Below are 25,929 nucleotides of genomic sequence, written 5' to 3' on the forward strand. Positions count from 1 at the left end.
CTTGCAACCAGAAGATAGAAATCATGTAAATTTTCATAATAACAAGATTTCTGAAATATACTTATATTCCAGTTCAAGATGTAATACCGCTGAACGAAACCTCTCCAGCTCGATATTTCAATAAATTCTTTCATCCAACTGCCTAAAACACGAGTACATACAGTATACAGTATACATCTCCATATATTGCCGGAGACACTGCCCCTCTATTTTTCGTAGGCGCTGAGACCTAAGCATGAAAGGGGCTCTTGATTTATTGCCGTTATCGAAAAGTTTACTTTCCTACAGCCCCAGCTGCGGCAATATATCAAGAGTGCGCACTGTACTTTAGCTTCCAATCGATTCTACGATCACTCAATATCTTCTTCACCGAGTACCTCAAGGAAAGTTATTACCATTGTTGCTCTGAAGGCTTTCGAAGGTCTTTTTCAACCCAAATACATCGTTCCCCAGGGTAATTAGCCTGGCAGATGTCACTCGACCGGTCTCAGTTGTTTTTTTTTTTTAAACGATCCCCATTAGATAGAAAGGGGACGGTAATGCATAGGTGTGTAAGGTGCACACGCGAGTATCAAAAGTATTCGATGTGTGTGCATGGGACTTTCTCCGGATTCGTGGGCCACACAGCTGTGTTTCGTAAGAAATGTCGCGTCGTCACGATCTCATCGGGCGACGGCGGCGGCGGGGACCTCCGACGCTGATATACGCCGTGGTTCATTACAGCCAGCTGCATTACCCGTATATACGCGACGCGTCATTACTTTTATTAGCATAATGACAGGCGAACAACTCAATTTGCATGGAAAATCACACAGGCCTCGTAACGAAGTTCGCCCCGCGGATCCGTGATCGTCCTTCTACCCCATTCCGCGCGTGTAAAAAAGCCCAGCGTTCGCGCACCACATCGCTCCATATACACTGTTGTCCAGAAGTTTCGAGCACCGTTTGTTACAAGCGTGTTTGCAATCAAATTGCGACTTTTGTCCTGACGAGGGAAACCTGTCATCAGAACTAGGTATTTTTTTTAGTGGAATCTAAAATTAAGCCTTGCGTTTCTATATTTATGTCGCGACAAAGTGGTGATTGCAGGATCTCTGATGCAGACGGTAATATTCTGTAATAATTATGAGGACGAAACGAGTGTCCAACGCTTTCGTTATAGGAATTGCTGACGTCTCGTCACCGTTACTGTCAATCATACTTACGCAATCTCCCCTTTGAAGATAATATTCTTGTAAAGTGCGTTCGTATCGCTCATTTGCTGCAATAACGACATAACTGAAGAGTCACGAGTTTAAGAAAAATCAGTTCGAATGTTCGAATCGCTATAATTTTGGACAAACATGGTATTACAGTGACTGACCGATAAAAGATACAGACAAAATCCATTTTTTCTAAATTAATAATTCAAGAACTGAGAATCTCGAATGTCATTGTTGTAGCAAATGAGCGATATGGAATAACGCAGAGATGGACAAATTCATTATCTACGTAAAAAGTTTCGAATGACGAATAAAAGATAAAAAAAAAGTATATTGTCATTTTAAATCGTTTGAACATAGAAAATCCAATTGTTACAATGAAATAATACTTTTTCTTGAATTAGTAGATATTTGGTAACGAAAATCTTAAAAGCTCAGAATGATCCCCTTCGATACTGCAGATTTTCACTATATATTATTCAAATAAAATAGTGCCGAACTAGAATAAAGACTGAAGCTGCGTGCGCCTAACTTTTGAATGGCCGTGTACACCACCGCCACACGCATCTGTGCGGCGTTTCAGACGGGAAACATTGTTGAAGCGTTTCGAGGGTGCGAAAGAGAGGGTCCACACCGACTCGAAACTCCTGGGTGAATACCTTTGATTTTTTATTTTTTTTTATTCATCCGTTCGCGCTGGATAATTCCGTATCATCATCGAAATTGCAGTCGATCGTCATCCAGCTCGTCGTCGTCGTCGATCATCGGTCCCCGATCTCGTCCATCGGCCGATCTGAGAGTCGCCGATGGATCGTTTGCCACCGCAGCCGATCGAATCGTGCATTCGATAATTGGTGCCGGTAATATTGCCACGGATTACTTAGTAATTCTTCCGCGGTCTCCTCTGAAAAAGAAAAATAACGGGAACCCCGCTCGCCGTTAATGACACCGTTTTTGGATTTTCTTGGTGAACCAGTCGTTTGTATCGGCAATTCGAAACTTCTTTAAATGACATCCAAACGTTAGAAAAAACGGTGTTACTGTGACATCTAGTTGTTTATTTATCGTAGGCAAAGAAATAGTCTCCAAATGACTATTCAAAATCAAGTTCCTGATTTTATGTGAAAAAAAAAGGATGTTTATACAAGATACCAAAAAATGCAGTGACCAGGTTAGACTGTGTTCATAATCTATGAAAGTAATCCCTGTTATTACTACAAGAAAATCAAAGAGAAAGGTGGTAACGTCCAGTACAATGTCAAAATTTGAAAAAGAAAAAAGAAGTATTAAAACGTCGATACACGAGATCGGTAACGATCAGATGTCGAGGTGTCGAACCAGCCCCGAAAATGCTAAGTAATGCGTGAAGTAACGTACATAATCGTTTATCGTTGCACCCTCTCGTTTGTCTGTCGACTTGCTTTATTAATCGATGTGTATCGCTAATAACGAAGATCGCGTTTATCTGACGATCTGAAGGTTCGTATTTTTGCGCGTCTTCTTCCCTCTGCGCGCTCGAATAGCTTCGGGTTCCTAATTTCGACGGGCCGGATTATTAAGGTACTCTGCAATCTGTGCTCGGATACCGATCTCGCGGATTATGTAAATAGTGCTGTAAATTCGATCGGCTCCGATATAGAGCAACACTATCACGACAGTATCGATCGGAAGGACGAAATTTTTTCGCGTGACCCTCGAAGATACCTCATGGACGAAGCTGATAGGGACAGGTGTTGAGTCTGTTGCGAGAAATAAATCCTCGTGGTTCTGTTCCTTTTGCGCGAGCACACCCTTGTGTACGAGCAATTTATCGATATGAGTTCTCAGTGAGTTTGGACACTGTACGAGTGTGTCGATACGATATCGTTTAAATTGAAAGATAATTATTCGATCCAATTATATATCATATTTATAAGGCGTACAGCAATATTTTCGACCATGATGTTTTGTGACAGTAGAACGAAGCATGGTGTTTGGAATTAAGCGCTCTGCAATAACCAAATTCTCACGCAATGAAATCACAATGTATTACAGTTATAAATTCCTTAGAAGTTTATGGAAATTCACAATTTCTGACCCTAATATTTAAAGATTAAAATGGGACAGAACTTATGCTACTTTAATAATAACACATAGATACTACTAAGCAATATAAAAAAAATTTTATGTCACAAACATCCACAGTCTGTTCATAACTGTTACAATCGGTACCTTTACATAACAGTTTGAAACAGTTATATTTCAGAACCGTTTCAATCTCTCCTAAGAACAGCAAAGACCATTACCAGCCAGCACGTTCACGGCCCCTCGATACCAATCTCTATCCATCCCTCTTTGTTTCTCTCAGGCGCGAAATTTTATGTAAATAGAGTCGCGCGCGTTAAACGCGCACACGGTCTCGAAAGAAGACGCTGGGTCGAAGGGGGGCCCGTGGTTAGTGGTGGTGGTATCCGCGCGACCGGATGCCGTGGCTGAATAAGAAACCGCATAAAGTAACATTTAGCGCGCGCTTAAACGAAATTGCTGTAATCCTATGGTGGCGCAGCGGTCGAAAGCACCGCGGGACCATCCGGCCACGGGGTGTGCAGTAAAGGGGGGGGGGCACGGAGGCAATGGCATTAACATACCGATTTACATAATGCGTATAATTCGAGTAATTATGAAGGGAAATATACACAATTTAATATAATGGTGGATGTTTAGGGGCCCGGCGCTATATCTGCCACGGGAGATCTCTACGGTACGACTGGACCCCTCCGCTTACCCCCTCCCCCCTTCCACCTTCGTCTTCGTTCGACCGTGTGTATGCATATGGATATATGACCACAGCTATTCACAAGGCGAAGACGCTACCGATGGACGCAGGTGTTGCGACGGTATCGTTGAACGTGGGGCTACACGGGATCGGTATCGACGCCACCACCATTATCGTTTCAGTGTGGGAATGGAAAGCGACAAGAGGATGGAAGTGGGTTGATGTACTTTTGAATCGAGTGGGGCGGGTCTCGTGACGGAAACAAGGTGTCGCGGATATATTTGTCTGGTATGATCTCGAAGGTTGATCGGGGTGGGTTGAGATCTCTGTGAGTTCTGGCTTAAGACGCTTTGTTAGTCAACTTGGTGGTACAAGTCACAAGCTGATGATTGTAGATGAGAAAGTACGTTCTAAATTTAGAATAATATAACATCCTTTTGTATGAAACTTTATTTTCCTAGTCTGAAAATTTGTTAAACTTGTGTGGTCTTAAATACTGGGTACTGTGTTTAGTTAATATTCGCTGCTTCTACTTGCAGCAAATATTAGCCGTGGTAAGATAGTAATTGTGCGCCTTTGATCCTACTGTCTTCAATTATTTTATTTCGAGTCGTGTGTAATCTACCGACATTGATTGTGAATGGTAACCAAAGTGGAAATAACGTGTAATGGGTAGACACATGTGAATATACTTATAATTGTGAACGAAGCCTAATATTTATTAAAACGAAGCCTAAGTATTTTATTCTATATATTCAACGTACTATTCACATAGAATCATCTCCTTTGTGTTTGTATATATCTACTACCAGTTCACTGACACTGCAAATAATTGAAGAAAAATAGTAACATTAAAAACCAAATGTACAAGGTTCCAGCATACTTAAATAATCCCAAACGCGTTCATTCTCGTGCTGATCTTTCTTTTTTCTCTCTCTCCGTGCATGCAGATGAAGGGATGAACGTGCGGCGACGTTCAGCGTAAAAGAGTTTAACGATCGGTCTACAGAGCGAGAAAACAACGAAGATATCGGGGCACAAGGTGTTTAGGAGCAGTTTCGCCAGCAGGAAGTAAATTGCCCGTTTCTGGCCTGCCGAGGGGCTTCCTCGAAAAGTGGCCTGTTCCCCCCCTGTTAATGACGAGGCATCTTCGCGCCCTCCCTTCTACCTGCCTAGACATTGATTGATACCGCTCCGGCGGTTCTGGTGTATTTTAATTTACGTTTTCACACGAGGAATGCGGATTTTCACCGTTCCCCCGGACCCCGAACCTGTCACGTTATACCCTAGCAGTTTTCACGCTTCTCCTCTCCTGACACACTTTCAATCTTGTATTTCAATTTTTTTCTGTCTTCATCGACGGACCCCTTGCGCCTTAACATCCGACGAACTTCATCGCGCGTTCAACTTAACATAAGTGTGTATCTACTGGAGGTACCATTTCGGACAATCTTTGAATTTGTGAGAAAAATTTGTTTGTTTATTTTCAATCCTTTAACGCTCAGACACTTCTGGGGAAAAAAATTATTTCTCACGTATTTTCACGATAAACCTCCTGGAAATATAATTTTCTAAATGTGACGTATATACATCACACTGGGCGTTAAAGAATTAAAGTTAATAATAAATGATCTATACATAAAACCCCCAAATTTTTCGATCAGACCTTATACATATATTCAAAGTGCTCTCCAAATCAGTCGTTCTCCAAGCACCATACACGATCGATATTCGACTCATTGTCACAACCGTTCGTTGTTTCGAAAGTTCGGCCACGGGGATCACGGTGGCACGGGAAAAGGGCATCAGACCCCACGCGAAGTACTAACGAGATAGTCCCCTGTTTATCAGTTAGCCGGGCGCACGTACGCGGTCTCACTCCAATTAGCGCTACAGCCGGAGCTAATTGCTTGATATAAATCGCCGCGACTTAAAAAACCGACCGAATAATTAGACGGCGGCGGGCGCAGGTGCAGCCGCTTTGTTATGCGCGTACCGATGTTTTGCGCATTACCCTCCCCTCTGTTCTATTATTCTAATGACGCGTCCCGATCCTTCGCGGTTTAACGAGCCGCGTTCTTTTTCGTACGTGCATGCGAGAGCGTGTATCGATTACACCGTTTCATGCTAATAGAGCCCATTAAGGGTCCATCGATCGCATGATAATCCGTTCGGTCACGATCGAAATGTCAATCTCGATGGAGAAACTTCCAAGTTGAGCTAAAAAAAGTAAGCCCATTTTTTCCACCTGTCGTGGCATGTTTAATATTAGAAGTGAACGTTTCGTTGAATGAAACGATCCTTTTTCTTGGTATTGTCGATCGTCGTGTCGGTGTTCTGGTATTGGTCTCTTGGATCTAAGAGATTGCACCATTTCTCGACACTATATAAAATCGTATTTGTGAAACATGACGGAACAAAAGATTCTAATGGAGTATTAAGCAAATAATTGATGTAGATCATTTGGTGACCGTCTTCTGATACAAATATTCCAATGCCAAACAAATATACAATCCAGAATAGGCTCCGTGGTGAACGTATGCTAACCCTCAGGCAGTAGCAATCATATTGTCACCAACTTTTCTGCCAACCACACTCTATCAAATTTTTGGCTCATTTCATCAATTTTTGTTATTATGTTTGTTCTCTATATATGACGTATACATATACGTCATGCAGTGCGTTAGAGGGTTAAGGTTAATAATAAATGCCATTGGAATATATAAAAATCGAAAAATCGAATATTTCGAAATTTCAAAAGCGTCCTACCCCCTTATTCGACCGTGGTCGAGCTCGTAGACGAAAGACCGAACGAGCAAACGGGATTTTCGAACACATAAAGGGGCGACATGGAGAGAAAAGGGGGCGGTTGGAAGTCTCCTTTGCCCGAAGGAGACGGAGGTCCGCCCGAGTCGCGGTATCTCCGAGATCTATCTGAATAATAACGTGTACGACAACATGTCAAATTATTCAGAACCGCGACGCACGCAGCCGTACACTCGCAGACAAACAAGTACGTGCACAGGCACACACAGACACGTGATCACTGTTCGTGCACACAGGGGCTGCCTGTTTGTGGTGCGTGCTAGCTGCGTGCGTGCGTGTCGCGGGCGTTCGCTCCCATGTCGCCGTCGTGGAACGCGCGGTGGACGAGGGGGATGGCGGAGGGCAGACATGTGTTCGCGGTGGCGGTGGCCTCTCTACAGCAGTTTTATAATTGCTGGACTGGATATCGTGCCCCGGTCGTTCGGACGAGATTCGTGAAACGCCGCCCGCGGATCGACTATATCTGGGCTGCTCGCGCGAACGACGACGGAAACGCCTCCCCCTCCTACTCCCCCTACCTGGTGGTGGCCCTCTTTCGCACGGAACTTGAATTGTGTCGTGCCGGTGCCTATTGGGTTCGTCGAAAAAGTTTTCTGGCCTATCCTTTAAGGAAATCTTGTGAGAACGAAACTTTCTTCAACCCTCCGTGGGTCCAATGTTGGTTCGTTTGACGAACCGAGCCACGAATTTTTAGTTTTACCGAAGAAACTGAATTGTTTGAATATCGTTACGAAATTTTTGCTTAAAATTCATATCGCAGTATAATTTAAAATAGGACCAACAGCTTTTGTTAACTGATTTACGACTTAAAAAGCAATTGAAAGTGTGTCTGACTACGCACGGTTTTTTTCACTGTGACAGTAACGCGTCAAGGAACGATGGTATAATTTACTAGAGAGTTTGATATGTATCCTGGGATACTTTCAGATTTTTCTTAACTCCTGAAACAGTAGAAAGAAATTAGGCATACAGAAACCAGTTTGTCTAGGGGGTGTGAAAAAATCTGTTTTCCTACGGAGGGTTAAATGAGGTATTGTCCATTGGTTTTCAACAACCTTCTGGAATCTGTCAAACAGTTTCATTATTCTACCCTTAAAGAATTTCCCATTTATATCGGCGATGAACTAGGTTAGTTCTAGAAGCTTCTTGATTTTCGAATTTCATTCCATTAAGAAAACTGTGTGAGGATCCAAAGGGATGAAAATCTGGTAAATGGCACACAGTTGAACAAAATCCATCCAGAGAGATATATTCCATTAAACCCCGTACGATCGTAAAAGTGAATTCCAAAAAAAAAAGAACCACGGATAGGTTTCCGAAGATTAAAGATCGCTTTCTCGTCCCTCCGTGGCATATCGACCCAGCACGCGGAAATAATAATCGCGGATATCGCGCCAACCCCTTTCCTGGACTTTTCCCCCGTTTCGAGAACACCGGGGTGACAATTAAATCACAGGCCCTCGGTTTGATCATGACGGATCGGGGGAAACGGTATCACGGAAATTCCCCCACTCCCTCGCCCCTGGTTTTCCATGCGGAAACACCGCAGCGGCGGATCGGTCTGTTTCGTATACCTGGTCTCGCACGCCACCGCCGATATCATGCTCGCCGCGAGAACGAAGGAAAGAAAAATAAAACAGGCGACGTTAATAGCAGTTACACCCGATACGCGATTTCCAGGGCCTGGAGCGTAACTTGATTGCCGCTTGTCAACGATCGTCCGCGTATATACTCGACCGATAATTCGCCTCCGTGCAATTGCGACCGTCTGCCCCTCGCCCTCCCAAACCCCGTTTTACCCTGACTGCTTGCCGGGTAATGACATCCATGATAGATCTGCGACCGGAGTGATGTTTAATCGTCGCGCCTAGCCACGCGAGCCTCGCGTCGATTAGACGGAATACGTTACCTTCGTTTAGACAAATAAGAACTGGATGTCGGAGTTTAATGACTGTTATTAATCTAGCTGCCTTTTCTGTTTCATATGCTGTATCCGCGGGGCGTGTTGTGGACACCTGGTAATTCACGGTGGATCATTAGTATGTAAGTATTATCGAAATTATACGATTCATGGTGTTTTGCTTTGTGGAGGATTTATTTTAGGTGGTAATTGTTGAGATGGGCGAATTCGTGGTCTGGATAAACAGTCTTGGATAACGAATATAAGATTTAGCTATTTTTGTGTGATTGAACGTAGTAATTCCAATTTTTATAATGAGATTATATTTCTTCCTTAACACTATTTCTTTTTTCACACCCGCGATAAACGCGTATCTATTTCGATCGGTCGATAAACTTTTGGTCATATTGCATCTTCTTCAGACTTAGTGCTGCCTTTAATCGATCACTTCTATATCACATCGGAATGAGATCATAATTACATTCGGAGTACTTGTCTGATATTCTCTTCAGTTTCATGTGATGGTGAAAAGAAACAATTATTAACGTAACGTCTTACGAAACAAGTATACAGAATTTTTCCACCCCTAAAAATAGTGAATTACTACTAGAAATAATGAACTACTCACGAAAAATAGTGAATTATTACATGTACTTACATACACCTTGATACGATAACTCTATCCACCTCAATGATCCATATCAGTGATAAATACCCCCGCCCATAACCATTAACTCTACAGCTACCATTCTAAACAATCCTCAGTTACCTAACTACCCCCTTATTAATCTCGGACCTTTTTCCCTCTTTTTTTCCCTCCGCCTGATTCGATAAAGACCAAAAACCGAGGGTCGAACGGTCACGACCCGGGTCGTCAGTTAACGCAAATTGCTCGCATTACGCGCGCGTAATAGGTCGTGTACAGTTTTTCGGCGGTCTCCTCCCAAGCCAGCGCGCGTCTTTTGTATCGTCGCGGCGGATCGTCCAATTACAAGCGATTGAGACCCCGGTTCGATCGATCGTAAAACCGTGGGCACCGGTGGATTTCGCGCGGTATATAAGAGTTTCGGTACGATTTCCCGCGGAGGGAGCAGTGGGTTTTTACGGGATCGACGGACCGACGACCGTCGGTTAGATCGAGCGGGTTTCAATTACGCGGCCGTGTCGGCCTGTCTGATCTCGTGGCCGCTCTCATTATGTGGAATATGAGCTCGTGCTAGCTCTGTTCTCTCCCTCCCTTAGACGGCTACCACTGATCGTTCATCCGACACCGCCTCATCCAGCCACCTGTGCGCGGATCCTCGATTGATCGTTTCACCTCACCGTGATCATTCATAACCGAATTGAACCTGATTCTGTTCGAATCCAAGGGTCACACTTACCATTGCCGAAACTGTTCGAACCAGGGGACTTAATAGGATATTAAGTACCATTGGTACCATTATTACCAAATACCTTTTGTACAAGTACTGTCAAGTACGATTGCCGTTACTACCCAGTACCATTAGTACCATTACTTGGATTGGTACCTTTGGTACCAGTATTACTAAGTACCAGTGCCATTACTATCCAATACCATTGGTACCATTACTACCAAGTACCATTAGTACCATTGGACTTCATGATCGATGAGAATAGGCATTCGTCGATTTACGAATTGAAAAGGGGCAGTGGAACGAAGTGAAGATAATTATTATATGAACATGGGTCGTTACCTCAGTAACAAATGCTTGAGTTAACTTCAGTTCAGGTGATTACACTCACACGAACCTCGTTCTGATTCTCATTTCTCACTGCCATCGATAACCAGGAAAACGTATACCTACCCTAATGAAATATGAATCCTAGAACACTGTCTACAAACGTTCAGTAATTTCCATAAAGACGGTTGTGAACGTAAAAATTCTGATTCGCCTTTTAACGATAGAAACAAAGAAGTCGATTACTAGCGTATAATACTTAATGTAAAGGGCTGGAGGGTTAAAAGGAAGAATATTCTCGGATCGGTTCCAAGAAGACGTTTACACATCATTATTACAGACCGTGTGTTACGCCTGCAGGATGATTACAACTATTGACCGAAAGAATGACAAAGTCGGCGAACCAGGTTCGTACGCTGAAAGATGTTATTTCGACCGGAGGGAGGCGTGTTAAACGACCACCTGAGGGGAGAGGGAAAAAACCTCGATGACTCCATTTTGTTTGGCGGATTACTAACGGTTGATTACACGTTCGTGGAAGAACGTACACGCGGACGTTTAATTTGACGCGTTCCCTTGGATCGTATCTTTCGTTTCGTGCAAAGAGGAAGCGAAAAAGAGATGTCGGGCCTCTTGATTAATCTTCTACGCGCGGGGCGCTGCCACTGCTACTCTAATAACGGAGCAAACGACCGGACCTTGTTCGACGGTACTTAACTTCGCGGGACATTTCCTGGTGGCCGGTGTGAGGTGCATTGAAGTTCGTGTATCGTCGCCGCGTAACCTGTCATTATCAGGGATATTGCTTGTATAGCGACACGCATGCATTTGGAAACGGTGGTCTCGTCTCCTGTATGTGATTTATTAATTCGAACGCGTCGGTTCGAAATCCGGTTACGCGACCCGGGGGCCGATCGGTACTCCGCGGATGGACGCTTATTCGGTGATGATTACCTCCTTGGAGATCCCGTCGAGCGGTTGTTCGACACGCGTTTCACGCGGGTTATGACGATCGTAAAAATTTCGACGACGCCGTGTTTATCAGTTCTTTCCGTCGATGTAAATTGATCGCGGATGGTCGTACGAGAGATACGTTGGGAGGATCGTGCACGTGCCTTTTGGGGGAATCTGTGGAATTCGAAAGCAGGAGTCTTCAAACCAGAATGTAGAGTAATCGTGAGGATGTTTAAGAGAAAGTATAATTTATCGAGGTGCCCTGGAGAATGGTGTATCTACACTATTATTCAGAAGTGTGAGGACATCTGGTCTGTATGAAGAAAATGTGATGTTTCGTAAAAATAACAGTCCATCGCTGGTCATCGCCCGTTCCAATCGACCTATCGACAACATTCCGAGGGTATACCCCCCGAAACAAATAAATCGATCAATTATTCATCGAGTACACGGTTGATCGGTGTCCCAGGCTATCCCGGGTGGGGTGAGAACCAACGCGACGTTCGTGGGGGAAAAACGATCGAAACCGCAGAATATCCTATTGAACCGAATCGGCTGAAACAGCTATCAGGTGCATTAAATACCCGAGCCATTTACCGAAGGAGAGGGGACTACCGTATCGGCGTTAAACGTTCGTTGCTTAACACGAGGAAAACGCGTACGTATGTATGTACGTCCGCGGTTCCATAGAGAAAGGAGGGTCAAGCGGGAAGGGGGGTGTACCAGGTACTTGGACAGAGGGAGAGAGGAAGAGAGAATGTGGAACGTAGAGAGGACGGAGCGTATGGGACACCGTGGACCGCGTGGACTCTGCGGCCTGTGGTGCTGGCCGAGTACCTAGGGGCTTGGGGTTAATACGGTGGCCGGTGATGCACGACCGACGCAACGCTGCGGCCGCAGCGGCTGACCGCACGCCAGCTGCTCGACGCCGCTCGAGCTGCCCGCAAAAATCTGTAGCCTGACCCTTGTGCTGCCCGTGGTGGTGGTGGTGCTGCTGCTGTTGCACACCAGAAACCCCTAACCCACGCCCTCCTCCTCTGACTACCCTCTCCCACCGCCCTCCAAAACCGCCACGCTCCTCCACGGTCTTCCGCGTGCACCCAACCGGCCCTCTTCTTCCCCTTTGGTTAGATTACTCTTTCAACGTCCCCCCCATCCCCATTCTCGATCCTGCTGCAATGCTTCCGACACAGGTAGTCTTGGAAATTGCTGGGAGATTAACGTGCCCCGGAGACCGACGACTACCGTACGTCGGGTGAGTACAGTTTTTGATTAGTTTAACCACCGATACGGGGTGAGATTAACCCCTTAAACCCTTGAAATCGTTTACGTAGCGTCGGTGGGTGTTTGGACGTCTGTTGGTGGTGATGAAATGTATTGATGGATAGGAGAAATTGTCAGGTTAGTTCATAGTTGCTATGGTGATTGAATCTACCGTAGTTTGAGTGTTAACGTAATCTGTATCTTCGTCCCACAAGTCGAATCAGTGACTGTAAGCAAAAGTCGGTGATGATCGTTTAGGTGGAATAGGGATAGAGACAGTTGCAAACCCATAGCTGTCACTAGCTAAGTAGTGCTCTTTAGGCCATGGACCTTAGAAAGTAAATCTATAGTGACTAGTCAGTCTTCGTGTATGCCAGAGAAATGGTACCACGGAGTTCTAGCTTGACGCTTCAATTGTAACAAGGGAGGTCACAATGTAGATTGGTAAAGTGGTTCCTGCATGAGACTGAAGTTGTAGAAACTGATGAGGATAAACAAGACTGTAGAACGGCAGACATTGTCAGACTCTCCTATTGTAGATGTTCACGCCCCAGACTGTGTTTCCTGTTTAGCTTTGCTCTATTGTTAAACTTTACCCGCTGCACAAATCTGACACGAAATTCTATTACGTTAACTGTTCTTCACGAGTGAACCGACCCTTCTAGTTACTTTAATTCGTACAGGATACCCAAGACATCATTAGCAATACCTATCTCTATTCCATAGTACAGTATACTTAATTTACGTCTATATGCAAGTCTATTGATGGTTAATCCAATCTACCGTCGACTTGTCATCGGTGTGTTCTTGACTCGCCGAGTTTCCAACACTAGACACCAGTGTCAGAACTAATAACAATCTCATTTTTCCACATTTTATGGTATAGCTTCTTCACTGGACCCCTCAACGCTTCCCTTCCATCATTCATCGCGGCACACCCAATGCCGCAATTTACATACTCCATTAACGCTGATAAAGCGAACATGCGAGTTTCGAATAGCATATCCCGACAGCCATCCAAGAATTCCTCGTGTCTCGAACGAATTCCAGCCGTCTAGGAATTCTTAGGCAAGGCGTGCGCGTGTTGTGGTCTCGCCCGCAAGAAACGTCCGTTTTCCTCGCGCTTCGGGGCCCCATCGGTCGGTGACAAGCGGCGCGTTGCACACGGTGAAATTGTGATTTCACGCACGTCTGCACGGCAGCAAGGTAATTGCGTTAAACTGCCGCGGTTGCGTATGCGAGTGCTGCGCCCACCTGTGTCAGCCCCGCGTCGAAATAATAGAATTCTACGCGCGAGCCCCGCGTAGAGGATCGACTCGATCCCGCGTCATCGGCCTCGTCATCTCGGCCCCGCCGACACAAAACCCTATGGACAGGGACTACTAATCAACCCGTGATTCACTTGGCTTCTTCGATCACTCGACGAGCGTACACCTTGATCGCCGATGGTCATCGATTTCCTGGCTTTCCGAATTTCGGCTCACCAAAAGGCTTGTTTCGTATGCAACCGACTTTCTTTCTGGCCTTCCGAAAACTAGCGGACGAACACTGAGAAATCTTAATCGTGGCTAGCATCCCTTCGAGCTAGAGTTAATTCTGAACTAATGATCTGTCAAGATCTTTTCATTTTGTTTGTACGAACTTTTATGAAAAATTGATAATAGGGTTTCGTAATTAAGCTTTCAAAGTGACTATACAAAGTTTATCAGAATACAATACAAAAAATCTTGTTTCAACAGAAGTAGTGAGAAATATGTAATTTTTGTGAAATGTCACATTTTTTACACACGCAGTACATATGAAGAGGAGATTGTATTAAACATTGAATACGATCATAAAGAAAGGAATATATTCGAGAGGAAAAACAAATGTTTTTGACATTTGCCCCTTTTATTTCGAATCTTTTTCATATAAGCTATTTTATCGTACACTTTTTCGATCCTAAGGGAACTCCATATCGGTCATTCCCAAGGAATCAGCCTCGACACACACACAAACAGCAGGTATTTTCCAGAATTTTTCGGCGGCAAATTGCCAAGCCGCTTATTCCGCGCTTATCGAGGCTCTCGCGCGCGCACAGCGGTTGCATTACGAGGGCCCGCCGCCAATTTACTTTTCTCGAGTCGAGACGCTTATATATCTTTAATACGTTTCTCGTGGGAACGATTCTCACTCGCACGATGCACTTTACCGTAGGCCCCCGATCGAACCTCCTGAGGCCCGGACGCATCGCGGTAATTTAATTGACGCAGAGATTGCCACAAAAAGTTCATCTTTACATAATGGTTCTTTTCCTTTCCCAGCGTGTATATACGAACGATCATCGGACGTTTCCCATGGCCGTTGCTTTGGAGCCCCGGCGATATTACCCCCGTGCATCGTGATTCCCCATTGGGACTACTAAATGTCGATACGTCCTTTTGTTCATCCTGGTGTCCTTCGCCAGGACCCAGTGGAACTTCTCTTACGTCTTTAACGATAAGTTCCAGGTCATACTCGACCCAAGTTATAGTTCCTCTTGTGCTGTCCCCACTCCATTTTTTATTACTTTTTCGTTATTATCATTTTAAAATATTAAACGTTTCATGTTTATATTATTGTATGTTAGAACTCAATCATTATTTCTTATTATGTAAACAAAAATAGTTTGAATCGTATATTTTTCATCGCAGAAAATGCGGTGCATTGTTTCAATAAAATGTTTCAGTACCTCAAACAATAACGAAGATAGTAAAGTAATAAAAAACTGCGTACATCCAGCCCACCCTATATGTAGCTACGTCGAACAAACGCTCGGACTATCGACGGGGAAAGCGCACGTCTAATTGTAGCCCGTTAGTTGATCATTTCTCAAAATTTAGCCCTCTACAGCCCCGAAATGATCAATTATCGAGGTTCTACTGTACCTCAAGCTCACGTTCTTTATGCACACGAAACAGATCCCAGACTTCCACCAAACGATTCTTTTGTAGTAAAAGTGACAAGGAACAAGAAGAAAGTCCAATATATCGGGCCCGGTCCGAAAAGGAAACCGAGGCACGAGTCGTTCTCCCGATTGGATTAGACCCCGGGGAGAGAAGAACCTCCTTGTGGCCGTGTAACGTTCTGCTTTCGGTTCTTTCACCAGCCGCCGGTGAAAACGTTCACCTTTCATCCGCGACCGCCTATCCGTTTACCTTTCTCCTGCCCAGTTGCGGTTCCTTGGAGCGTCGCGGAAAAATGGAGCCGATTATCCCCCGAAGCTGATGATTGTCGTCCATCGGCTTCTCTCGGTGACAACGATATCCCCCCATTGTCGTCGAAGAATCGTTCGGTACAGTTATCTGGTCCCCGATTTTACGGCTGTTTTCTTCGGGATCGCTTGACCGTCCAATTGGTCCTTGGGCACACTGAGGCTAGGCTCCTCTTTCCAGGACGCTGGCGCGCGCGCGCGACAACATTTATCCTTCGTGGTTCGGCCGAACGACGACAAAGCCCCCGTCGTCCGTGGTCGAATAAGGGGGCACCCTCTTCCTCTCCTGTCTTCTGCAACCGAAATCCAATTTGCATGAACTGCAGCTAAAATGGACGAGGTAATTGGTACACAGTAGGGATTAGGGCTGCGCCAACGCGACGGACGTCCGGGACTCTCCTCGCTTCCTCGGATTCCTTCCTTCTCGAGCTGTTCGGTATTCGAATCTGTCTCTTTCTCTGTCTGGTTTCTTCTAATTGCGAGCTGCTCGTTTGCCTGCTTTTAAATTAAAATCTGCGTGGCTCTTTGGGAGTTGTCGATCGGAGGACTCGTTGGACAAAAAGACGATACTTGATAATTAGTAGAAGGATTTTTGGTCGTTCTTCGACCACGCGGTGTTCGGTCTTTTACTCGTCTGGTGACTTTTTTACGGGAATATATTTAGATTATTGGAATCGCAGGCGATCTTTTTTTAACGAATTCTATTCGTCTCGGTCAAATACAAAGCAGTGAAACTTCTCTGCACTCAGGGACGCTCCAAAATTCCATTTTCCCTATCTTCAAAATTATTAACAATTGAGCAGATCTGTCAGTCGGGGAAAAAAATCCTAGACCAAAGGATTGAGGAAGACAAGGGAATCATTTAGTGACGCTCGAGGAGGAAGCGTCCTCGCGGTCACCGAACGGAAGAACAGAAGAAGAAGATGAGGAAGAGAAGCCTGTCCGCCGTGGCGGAGGCGGCGGAAGAAGGAGAAAGGGAAGAAGACGGCCACATAAATACGTACGCAACGCAAACAAAAACCCACAAAGGGCCGCGCTCGCGGCAGATACGATCTTGCGGCATGCAGATACGAGCATACTAATCTCTCGGAGAGGTCTCCCCGAGGAAAACGTGTCCTTTTGTTGTATCCGTCTATGAAATATATTGGTGGACCCCAGGCCGACGTCCGACACGAGGGAACGATTCAATATCATTCCGACTCGGAGGATCTCCGTTCGCATTTTTCCGGGACCGCGCGTACCCCTAGATCATTCCGTATACCGGAAAATAGAAACGTACAAGCACCGGAACGGGAACAAAGGCGCCATTTTATCGCGGGACCAACGACGATCTGGCCGGTCACGATACGTAGAATACCAGTACCCATTCTGTAATACAATTCTCGAGTTCATACCGAAGAATACTGATTTTTGTGCTTGAGCTCGTTTGTGGATTACTATTCTGGGATGTTGGGCGAGAGATTGTACAGGATATTTTGTCAATATTTGGACTTTGCGATTCTACAGATTAGGAGGTTTGTGACTGGATTGATACCCTCGATGTTTTTTATTTGTTTGCAGTCGTTATTGCTCCGGTTAGAGTTTGAGTTTACGATTTTAATCGATCACAAAGGCACGCCCGACATCGACAAAACAATATTCCACCTACAAATCAATCGAACGTCCTACATCATATCGTCTCTGGTCGAACATAATTCGGTTCTTCAACAGAGGGGGTGGTACATACCGTCGTGTCGTTCAATATCCGTCCGGTAGCGAGCTAATTTCCAGCATTTGCATGCCGTATACAAGGTACGGCACCGCGGTTGCGGCGGGCAGCAGTTTCAATTTCGCAACGCCAATCCAATCATGTAAATCAGGGGTAGCATTATTAGTGGCGGCAATCGAACTCTCCTAGGGGGCAATAGGAGAGCAGTGGTCGTGGTAGTGGTAGTGGTAGTGGAAAGGGGTTGGTGGAGGGAGGTAGGATCGGTAGCAACCCGGTTACCGATCCGAAACGAAGGCCGAACCGGCGTCCAACTAATCCGGGGTTTACCTAATCGCTTACTCCCTTCCTCCTTCGTCGGCCGCGTCGCAATTCCGCTGGTTCGCAAAGCGGCTTACCCTTTCACCCCTCCTCTTGTCCCTCCTTTTCGGAGAGCTCGAGAAATTCTGCATCTGCGATCGACTCACGGCTCGATCGTGAATCTTCGTGGAAACCTCCGTCGCGACGCAGCAGCCGTCGTATGGTACTTGTTGAGAACGTATTTCCGTCGACCTGCTCGCTGTGTACACGTTCGAACGAACGGAATCGTCGTCCTCGTCGCCAGGAAGGTTGATTCATACCGTACCAGAGCAGTTGGCATCGGTCGAGCGATTTGTCCCGGCGACAAATTGGTATACAATGCCCCTTTTCGCCCGGGTGTGCTGATGGCCGCCGTTCTGGTGATTCATGCCCGGCTGACATACCTGGAGACGTAAAGAGGTCTTCGGCAGTAGGGCCGATTTTACCGAGGCTGCGACGGGTTCTTGGCAAATACAGAGTTGCGCCGAGAAAATACCAGGGTCTTCGTTTGCGCTTCGTCGGAGGCATAGTGTCTCTTTGAATAGATTTTCAAAGGCAGGTTTTTTTTTAACCATTGCGACAGCGACGGGTCCAACAATTGTATGGATGACAATTCCAGGATTCATTTAGACACGAAAAATCTTCCAACTCTTATAGACATTTCGAATTGTGTATGTTTAGTATCAACTCACAATAACTACTTTTGGTAATCTTTTTATTAATACTCTTAGGTCAGATAGACCGCGTCAAGATAAAACTTCGTAGATCTAGTTCGATGAATATTTATAGTGGATTTTCTGAAAGAATTTAGTATACTCTTGTTAGCATTCTGTGAACCGATAAATTTTTAACCCTTTATTTCCTGACGATAATTTGCAGTACCATATATGATTACAATAAAATGCTACCATGGCCCAATATGTCTAGAACCTGGCTAGGACTTATATCTACCACCTTTTTGAAGTCCTCCGAGGTGCTACGAAATGGTGCCAGCACTCAGAAAAACCGCATTTAACTATTCGAATAAAAAAGTAAAGAACAACCTTATCTAATTCGCGCACCTCCGGTCGCACCGGGTATCTCTCGATCTTCCACCGAACAACAAAGACATCCAATCATTCCTCTATCAGGAGCCTATCTCCCGGGCAAGTTCTGCCGATACTCCATTCCGCGATGTTCGATCGAATCGCGGCCGGTTATCTGTCATCGTGCAGACGGACGACCAGCGCGGGGCTGGTTCGTTGAAAGTATAAATCCCCAGCCAGACTGTAAAAACCAGGCATTTCCCACGGCGCGACGGAAAAAGAGAACGTCGAAAGTCGCGCGTGTATTGGACGAAGCTGGCCTAGTGTGTCGTACATTTCCTCGGTTGGTACGCGAAGAAAAAGCGAGAAGAGTGAATGTTGGAGGAACGGCGAGGGAGGGAGAAATATAATCGACACGCGGCCGATAATTCCTGACGGCGCGGGAAGAGCCCCAACGCGGATCGAACGGAAACGTAAGCCACGTAATCCCCCGTGAAATACCGAGCCGGATCCGAGAACTTTGCCGTACGCCCGAGGACATCGGAGGGACATCGATTATTCGCGGGGAACCGCTCCCGTTAATCGTTTAAACTCCGCTCGAGGAGGACCCGCGCGGGGCCCCTCGCCTATGGGCGGGCAGGTACGCGACGCCACCGTGATCCGGCAAACCGCTAGACACCAGGATTCGACGGGGATATCGATACTGGTCCTGAAAGAGTACGGGTCCGATGCCAGAATCGGTTGGCTGCGACGTGAATCGATGGGAAATCGATAAACCATGCGATGATGGTTTTCTAGGTTTGGACCGGTTTGTCGATGTTTGACGAATTGAATTCTTGTTCAGAGAATGGAATTTTTTAGCTATTGGACGATTCACATGATCTAAAGATGGTATCATTATTTCCTTGGTTTGAACTAAATCGGTCAATTAGTTTTTAAGTTATTATGGCCGCCGATTAGGAAAAAGTAGCTTCGAGAAAAACGCGAACAAAGTTTCAAGTACTGTTTTAGAGCATAAAAAGAGGAATGTTTCGTACTAACAGCTAATCACCTGTTCCAGATCATATAATACATCTTCCTCTCCCTGAAAAAATTGTTGCAGATTGCAAAAAAGAAAAATTCGATTTTCTGAAACCGTCACAGTAGCATAGCCCCTTAATACGGGTATCGACTTGCGAACGGTTTCGATCCACTCGTAGCCACAAGTGGGTCACAGCCAGTATCGAAGACAGGGAGCATCTTCCTGCGACATACAGCGCGGCGATCCACGACTTCCGGTCTCCCACGGGTTGCACGTGTAAGAAGCACCGCGACACGCATATTCGTTCTCTAAGCCGTAGTACTCGGGAAAAGTCATTAGCCACCGATGCTCATCGACTCGAGTCAACGTTTTCCAGTTAATGGACGAACATGATGGCGATGTCTTGTCGCGTCGCGGCTCGATGAAGCCACCTGCCCTCGAGCCTCGATTTATATTCGCGATTCTGCAAAAGCATTAAGGCCCTCGCCAACCGCGTGGGGACACTTGCATTGTCATCTTTCCCGGAAACGAGATTACCTGTGACGGTAAACTTACGCGAACGGGTGATTCATTCTGAGTATATGTCAAAACGAGAGATGGATTCACTCGAAGGTTTTTAGCATTTCGGAATTTCTGTTCTTCACTTTGAAGGAACATAACGTAAAGATTTCTATATTTTGTAATTTTTAAGGCTTTAATTCGTAGTACTCTTTATGGAGTTATGGGGTTGAAAGGAGTGTCGTCATTATGTTTTAACTGCGATTCGTAGGTTAGGTATCTCGATGAATATCAACTTTGAACCTCCAGTGCTTTAATATTTTTTCACGAAACATATATGACTCTTTCGATATTCTTTAAAAAAGTACAAGGTATTCAATTTAATCCTTTTACAAGTTAGAGCGAAACACACTTTTCTGTCCTTTTTTAGTCTACACATACGGACATCGGTTTCATCCGATGTAACGTTACAATGAAAATTCATCGTGTTCCGTTGAACGGCCTAAGGATTAAAAATTGCAAACAACGAAACCGCGGCTTTTTTAACAAGAGTCACGAGTGTGCGTATCACCGCACGATGGAATAATGCAACGGGTGTATCACGGCTATAGATCACCGGAGGAATTAAAGACTCCGAGCGGGTGTCCCGGATAAGAGATCTACGTGCAGTCACAGCTCGTTTGAGCGGATGCCTCACAAGTGATTTCAGTTACACCTCGTTTGCAGGATCCGGACGTATACGTCTCCTTATTATTTCCCCGATCTAGGGAAGCCACGGTGTTTTAGTCTCGCGACCGGTCGGATTGAAATTGCAGGCTCGATCGCTCCTGGATAACATTGTAAACGCGATGTGAAAGACAGAGAATTGCTGCTGGTGTCAGCTCCGAGTGGCCAGCCGGAGCTGGCGTTACCTGAACAATCGACCGGCCAATTTCCAGCAATCAGTGCGTATCCTATAATTCTTTCGTCGGACCGACCCCAAGACACGAAGGGAACATATACCGAACTGATACAGGAAATAGGAATTGGTTGGACCTGTACACAGAATTTTTAGTAATTTTAAAGTACAGTAAATCATCGATGAGTGTTTGAAGGCTCCTTGACACTGACCTATAAATATTTCATAAACTAATGACCATATGTCGCTGAAACAAATACCATTGTCAGGGCCGAATGCAAAATGTACGAATGTTTTTTTTTTTTCACAGAAACTCATATTCAATTTCGGTTAAGTTGTACCATTTCTGAGTGCCCGTGTATGTCATTCGACCATTTTCTTCGTTTTGCTATCAGACGTGTAGGCCTTGATGCATCCTAATCCTTGCATTATTCTTTCGTCATAATAGCATCATTTATTAAAGTAAAGTAGAATAATTCAGATAGTCATGAAGCATTCGATCGTGATTTCCACAGACCAGTACAAAAATTACAGTAGAAACGTGACCAAAACAACACACGTACCTATAACCTTCCAACACCTTCTGGGCAATACTTAAGTTCCGCGGTAGCTAATCGCGCGAAGGGATCACCGAAAGGTGAAACGGAACAGTGACACGAGAGTGCCCGTTGCAATCACGTGTATTATTAGGTGTATCGAACACGGCCATTAAACAATCTCTTGTCACTGGGATATCACCTTAATATTAGACATCACGTTAACATTACTTAATAAGAGGTGGTAGTGGCGGCGGCACAACTAGCTAATACACACGGCGGCAAGACACACTCTTCTCTGGTACCGATACGATCGTTTAAACATTAGTCCCGAGGCGGTGTTAAGTATTACCTTGGAGATCGCGGCGGGAGCGCAATTTCGAAATGGGAAGATGGAATGGGGGGAGAGGAGATTTCTCGGCGATCGGGTATCGGTCGAAAGTGAATTTCCCTCGCATCTTTCCCCTGGATCTACATAGGATCGCAGAGCTGGGGTCGTGTTTACCTGGCGTGCAGCTGGAATTACGAGCGAGAAGGAGGGAATAACAAGAAGGGGGCCGAATAAATCATAAAGCACCGCTATGTGTGTGTGTGTGTGCGTATGTGTCTGTATCCTTTTGCCGCGAAAGTTCCGAGCACCGCGGCACGCCACGCGGTGTTACCCTCTCCTTCCTCTCTTTTTCGTTTCTCTGTTCCTTCTTCTTTTTTTGTTTATTTCGCGGTACCCTCGGCAACACACCTCCTTGACGCAATTGCAGGAAATAAAACATTCCTCCTCGACATTTCCCCCGCGTTCACCCGGGCCAAACAACAGGCGCGAGGCGCGGATCCAACGGCCGTACCCCCTGGCCGTGGTGTAACGAGACTGCGGTGTAAGAAAGAAATATCGCGGGGCATGCCTGGTTTGTTCGACCGGGAAAAATATGGCGCCAATTAATCCTCGACACGATTTTTCGCTCTATCTACGGCTGGTCCTCTGGCTCCCGAGGCGCGATAAAGTGTGATGGCTTCGGAGATACCGTGTTGACATCAGTAACCGTGGTCGGTGTGGAAGAATTTCGGGATGGAAGTAGCATTGTTCAAAGAGGATGTTACCTGATGGAAGATTGAAGCATATAAGATTCGGTACAACTTGACCACTTCCCTTGAAGCTAATGGTAGGAGTGCAGCAGTCAGGGTTCATCGTCACCAAAGTTCTGAAGAGTATACAGATGATTATAACTACTTCATCATAAACACTAAGGGTACTAATATCACCACTTACGAAATTCGCAGTAATTATCGTTGAGACAGTACAACGAAAATTCTGAGAACATAGTCATCCAAGAAAGCCTACTCTCAAGACACAACCTGCAAGCATCAGACCCAAGTCAGACCAACTACGAAACCAGTTCACAAAAAGAAGACATCCCCACCGATATTCCGTCGATCTCGTAAATCTGTACGGACATACTAATTAGCCATGAACCTGGACATCGTTCTAGAATCTACAAGAATATCCATCCAAGGACCTGACAGACCTTTCTCGCCGTGCCTCGAGGTTTCTTTACGGCTGTCCAAGTGCGCTGTCCCGCGGGTGCGACACGCCATCATCGTCGCGTCGCATGGACCGAGGATTCATGACTAATAAGCGACGAGGTTGTAGACGATACCCGTCGGGGGGCATAGACGTGTGTTACGATGCGATGGTGGCTGATCAACAGGCGGGGACACGCGCCATCGAGCACGCGCCTATAGATCTGACATCTCGACGCCCGTACACACGTGACCGGAGGCTCGTTACCCGAGCGTATCTTCCTTCGTTCTCTTTCCTTCCTTCCCTACTGGGCCGTGCCCTTCCTCGAGCAGCCGCGTCCCGTCGGAAGACACGCGCCCGACGTCTACCTCCGATTTCCCGGAATCGAACGTTCGAGAGAGAGATCGAATCGGCTCCGGATCGGGACGACCCACCACGGGCGCACCCATGGGGTTTCGTAGGATCGGTCGCCGAACCGGCTCTCTTCTCTTCTCTTCACCTCCCTCCACCTGGACCAGGTCCTCGATCCCTTCGAGATCGACGCAGCAGTTAAGCGGGCGGCCTCTCTACCACTCTGCTGTTGGCTGGAATAGCTGGCGAACCCCCTCCGGCCGATTCCGCGGGAAACAAAGACATCTTGGAAACGATTATTCGCGGACCAGAGAAAGGCCCCGGGGCTCGATCAGGAGGGACGATACTCTCTTCGACAATTTGTATTCCTTGATCCCTCGCGATGATCTCCGCCGATGGGCACCCGTCTCCGAGGTTGGAACGCGGCACACGAAACTGGCGAGGAGGGAAGTTCTCGGGAACATGGATCGGATTGCGCCCCTGATAATCTTTCAGCGTAATGATGGTTCGTGTGGATCGTAGGTGGACCCCGGATGATCGTGTAAATTCGTGTTTTGGTACGGTATTTAAGAATGTCAAGGACGAATCTTTTTTCTGGGTGAAGAAGCTAGTTAGAAGGTAAATGAAACTGATCAAGGACAAGCATTTTAGTCACTTGTCTACAGTCAAGTGACGATACATTAAACATTTCCGATAAAATCCAACTTCTGAGAAGTCTTCAAGTGTTCTGATATATTACACATTTCTGATAAATCTCAACTCCTAGAGGTAGGGTCCGATGCACCCGAGAAAATATTTAAACAACGCTCTATGATTTCAAGATTATTCTCAAAGTTTAGTTCTTCAAGATGTCTTCAAGGACATTGTCTCAGAAGTATACACTCCTAAGTAGACAATGTTCTCCATGCGAAAATATCCAAACTGTCATGGTCGTCTAGATGTCCCGGCAAGAGGCTGTATCCACAGAACACCAAAGATAAACTTCTAACGCTTACATCGAGATATCGAAGCAAGCTCTAAAATTATTCGAAGTCTACGTTCACCCTCGGAACAGCGTACGCGTCAAGGAAAGCTCGCGGCGAAAAGGTCGCGTTCCGTCATTCCCTCCCCCTTTGGGTCCCCCCCGCGCTTAACAAGGATCCAATTACGCGGGTCGAAGGGCCCCGCGGCGAAAACGCAACACGGCTCTGCCAGCCGTATATCCCTGTGGATCGTTCGCCGCGTGTATTGCGCGGATACACCTGGAGGGTATCCTCGCGGGGCCGAATAATCCTTTAGCTTCCAGTAGTGGCATCTTAATATGGAAGTTGTCGGATTCCGCCTGGGCTCGATGCGCCGATAGGCGGCTCCTTAATCAGGTAAGACCCCGGCATTGGAATTGACGTGGCGGGGACCGGTAACCGTTTGCTCGTGTGATGGTGGTGGTAGGTAGGAAAGGGTGAAGATATTTGGGCCGGGAGCCGCGGATTTTAAGGGGGATCGCATACCAACCAAGAGCTTTGGGAGGACAGCAGGGTCCCACGGGAGCTACAGCGGAAAGAGGACCACGGAGAGAGAGAGAGAGAGAGAGAGGATGGCCACTAAATATTGTGTTCGCGCAGAGAATACAGCTCTCGGGACACGTGTAAGCGGGGCCGCGGGATTCCGTATGAGCAGATCGGCCCGCCGATTATACGCTAATTCAACGCAAATTCCTTCCCGGAGATATCTGTATCGCTCGCATACATCAGAGGCAGCGGTAGCTGTTGCTGTGGCTGCGGTTCCCGTTGTTGTTGCTGCTGGCTCGCTGCAGAGAGCGAAGAGGAACTTGTGTGTGCGCCTCTCGACGTTCCCTCGAAGCGTCCACAAGTCCTCGGGTTAGCTTAATCAGTACCCACGAGGAGACAACTATATACCAACCGCCGCATAGTTTCGTGCGCATATAGCCTACACACACACATACACATGCGTTCGACCCCAAGAGAAGACTCTTCTTTTTCGCCCAGAGTTTTCGGGGACGTGGGTAAAGATTATTGGCCAGGTCCTCGCGCGAAAGCTATTTGCGATGTACTAATTAATCCGCGACGGAGATTCGATTATGATATCGAGGATGTCTGACGGTCATTCGTTGTTATACCGCTGGCGTCTTCTTGCTAGGGGATCATCGGTATGGGTAGTCTGGCGCAGGTTATTCGATTGTTCGAGTTGTCAATCATCTACAACTTCAGT

General features: G+C 46.1%; 1 protein-coding gene across 2 annotated transcripts in view; it reads left to right on the forward strand.

Moving 5' to 3' along the window:
• LOC107186517 (ankyrin repeat domain-containing protein SOWAHB) overlaps positions 1–25,929 on the forward strand; it is a 150,970-nt gene that overhangs the window by 97,369 nt on the left and 27,672 nt on the right. For both annotated transcript variants that reach the window (XM_015574399.1, XM_015574400.1), the window contains exon 8: positions 22,433–22,437. In XM_015574399.1, the coding sequence (XP_015429885.1) occupies positions 22,433–22,437 (5 nt within the window). The remainder of the gene's footprint in view (positions 1–22,432; positions 22,438–25,929) is intronic.

This window comes from Dufourea novaeangliae, unplaced genomic scaffold (genome assembly GCF_001272555.1).
Source record: "Dufourea novaeangliae isolate 0120121106 unplaced genomic scaffold, ASM127255v1 scaffold65, whole genome shotgun sequence".
NCBI classification, from domain to species: Eukaryota; Metazoa; Arthropoda; class Insecta; order Hymenoptera; family Halictidae; genus Dufourea; species Dufourea novaeangliae.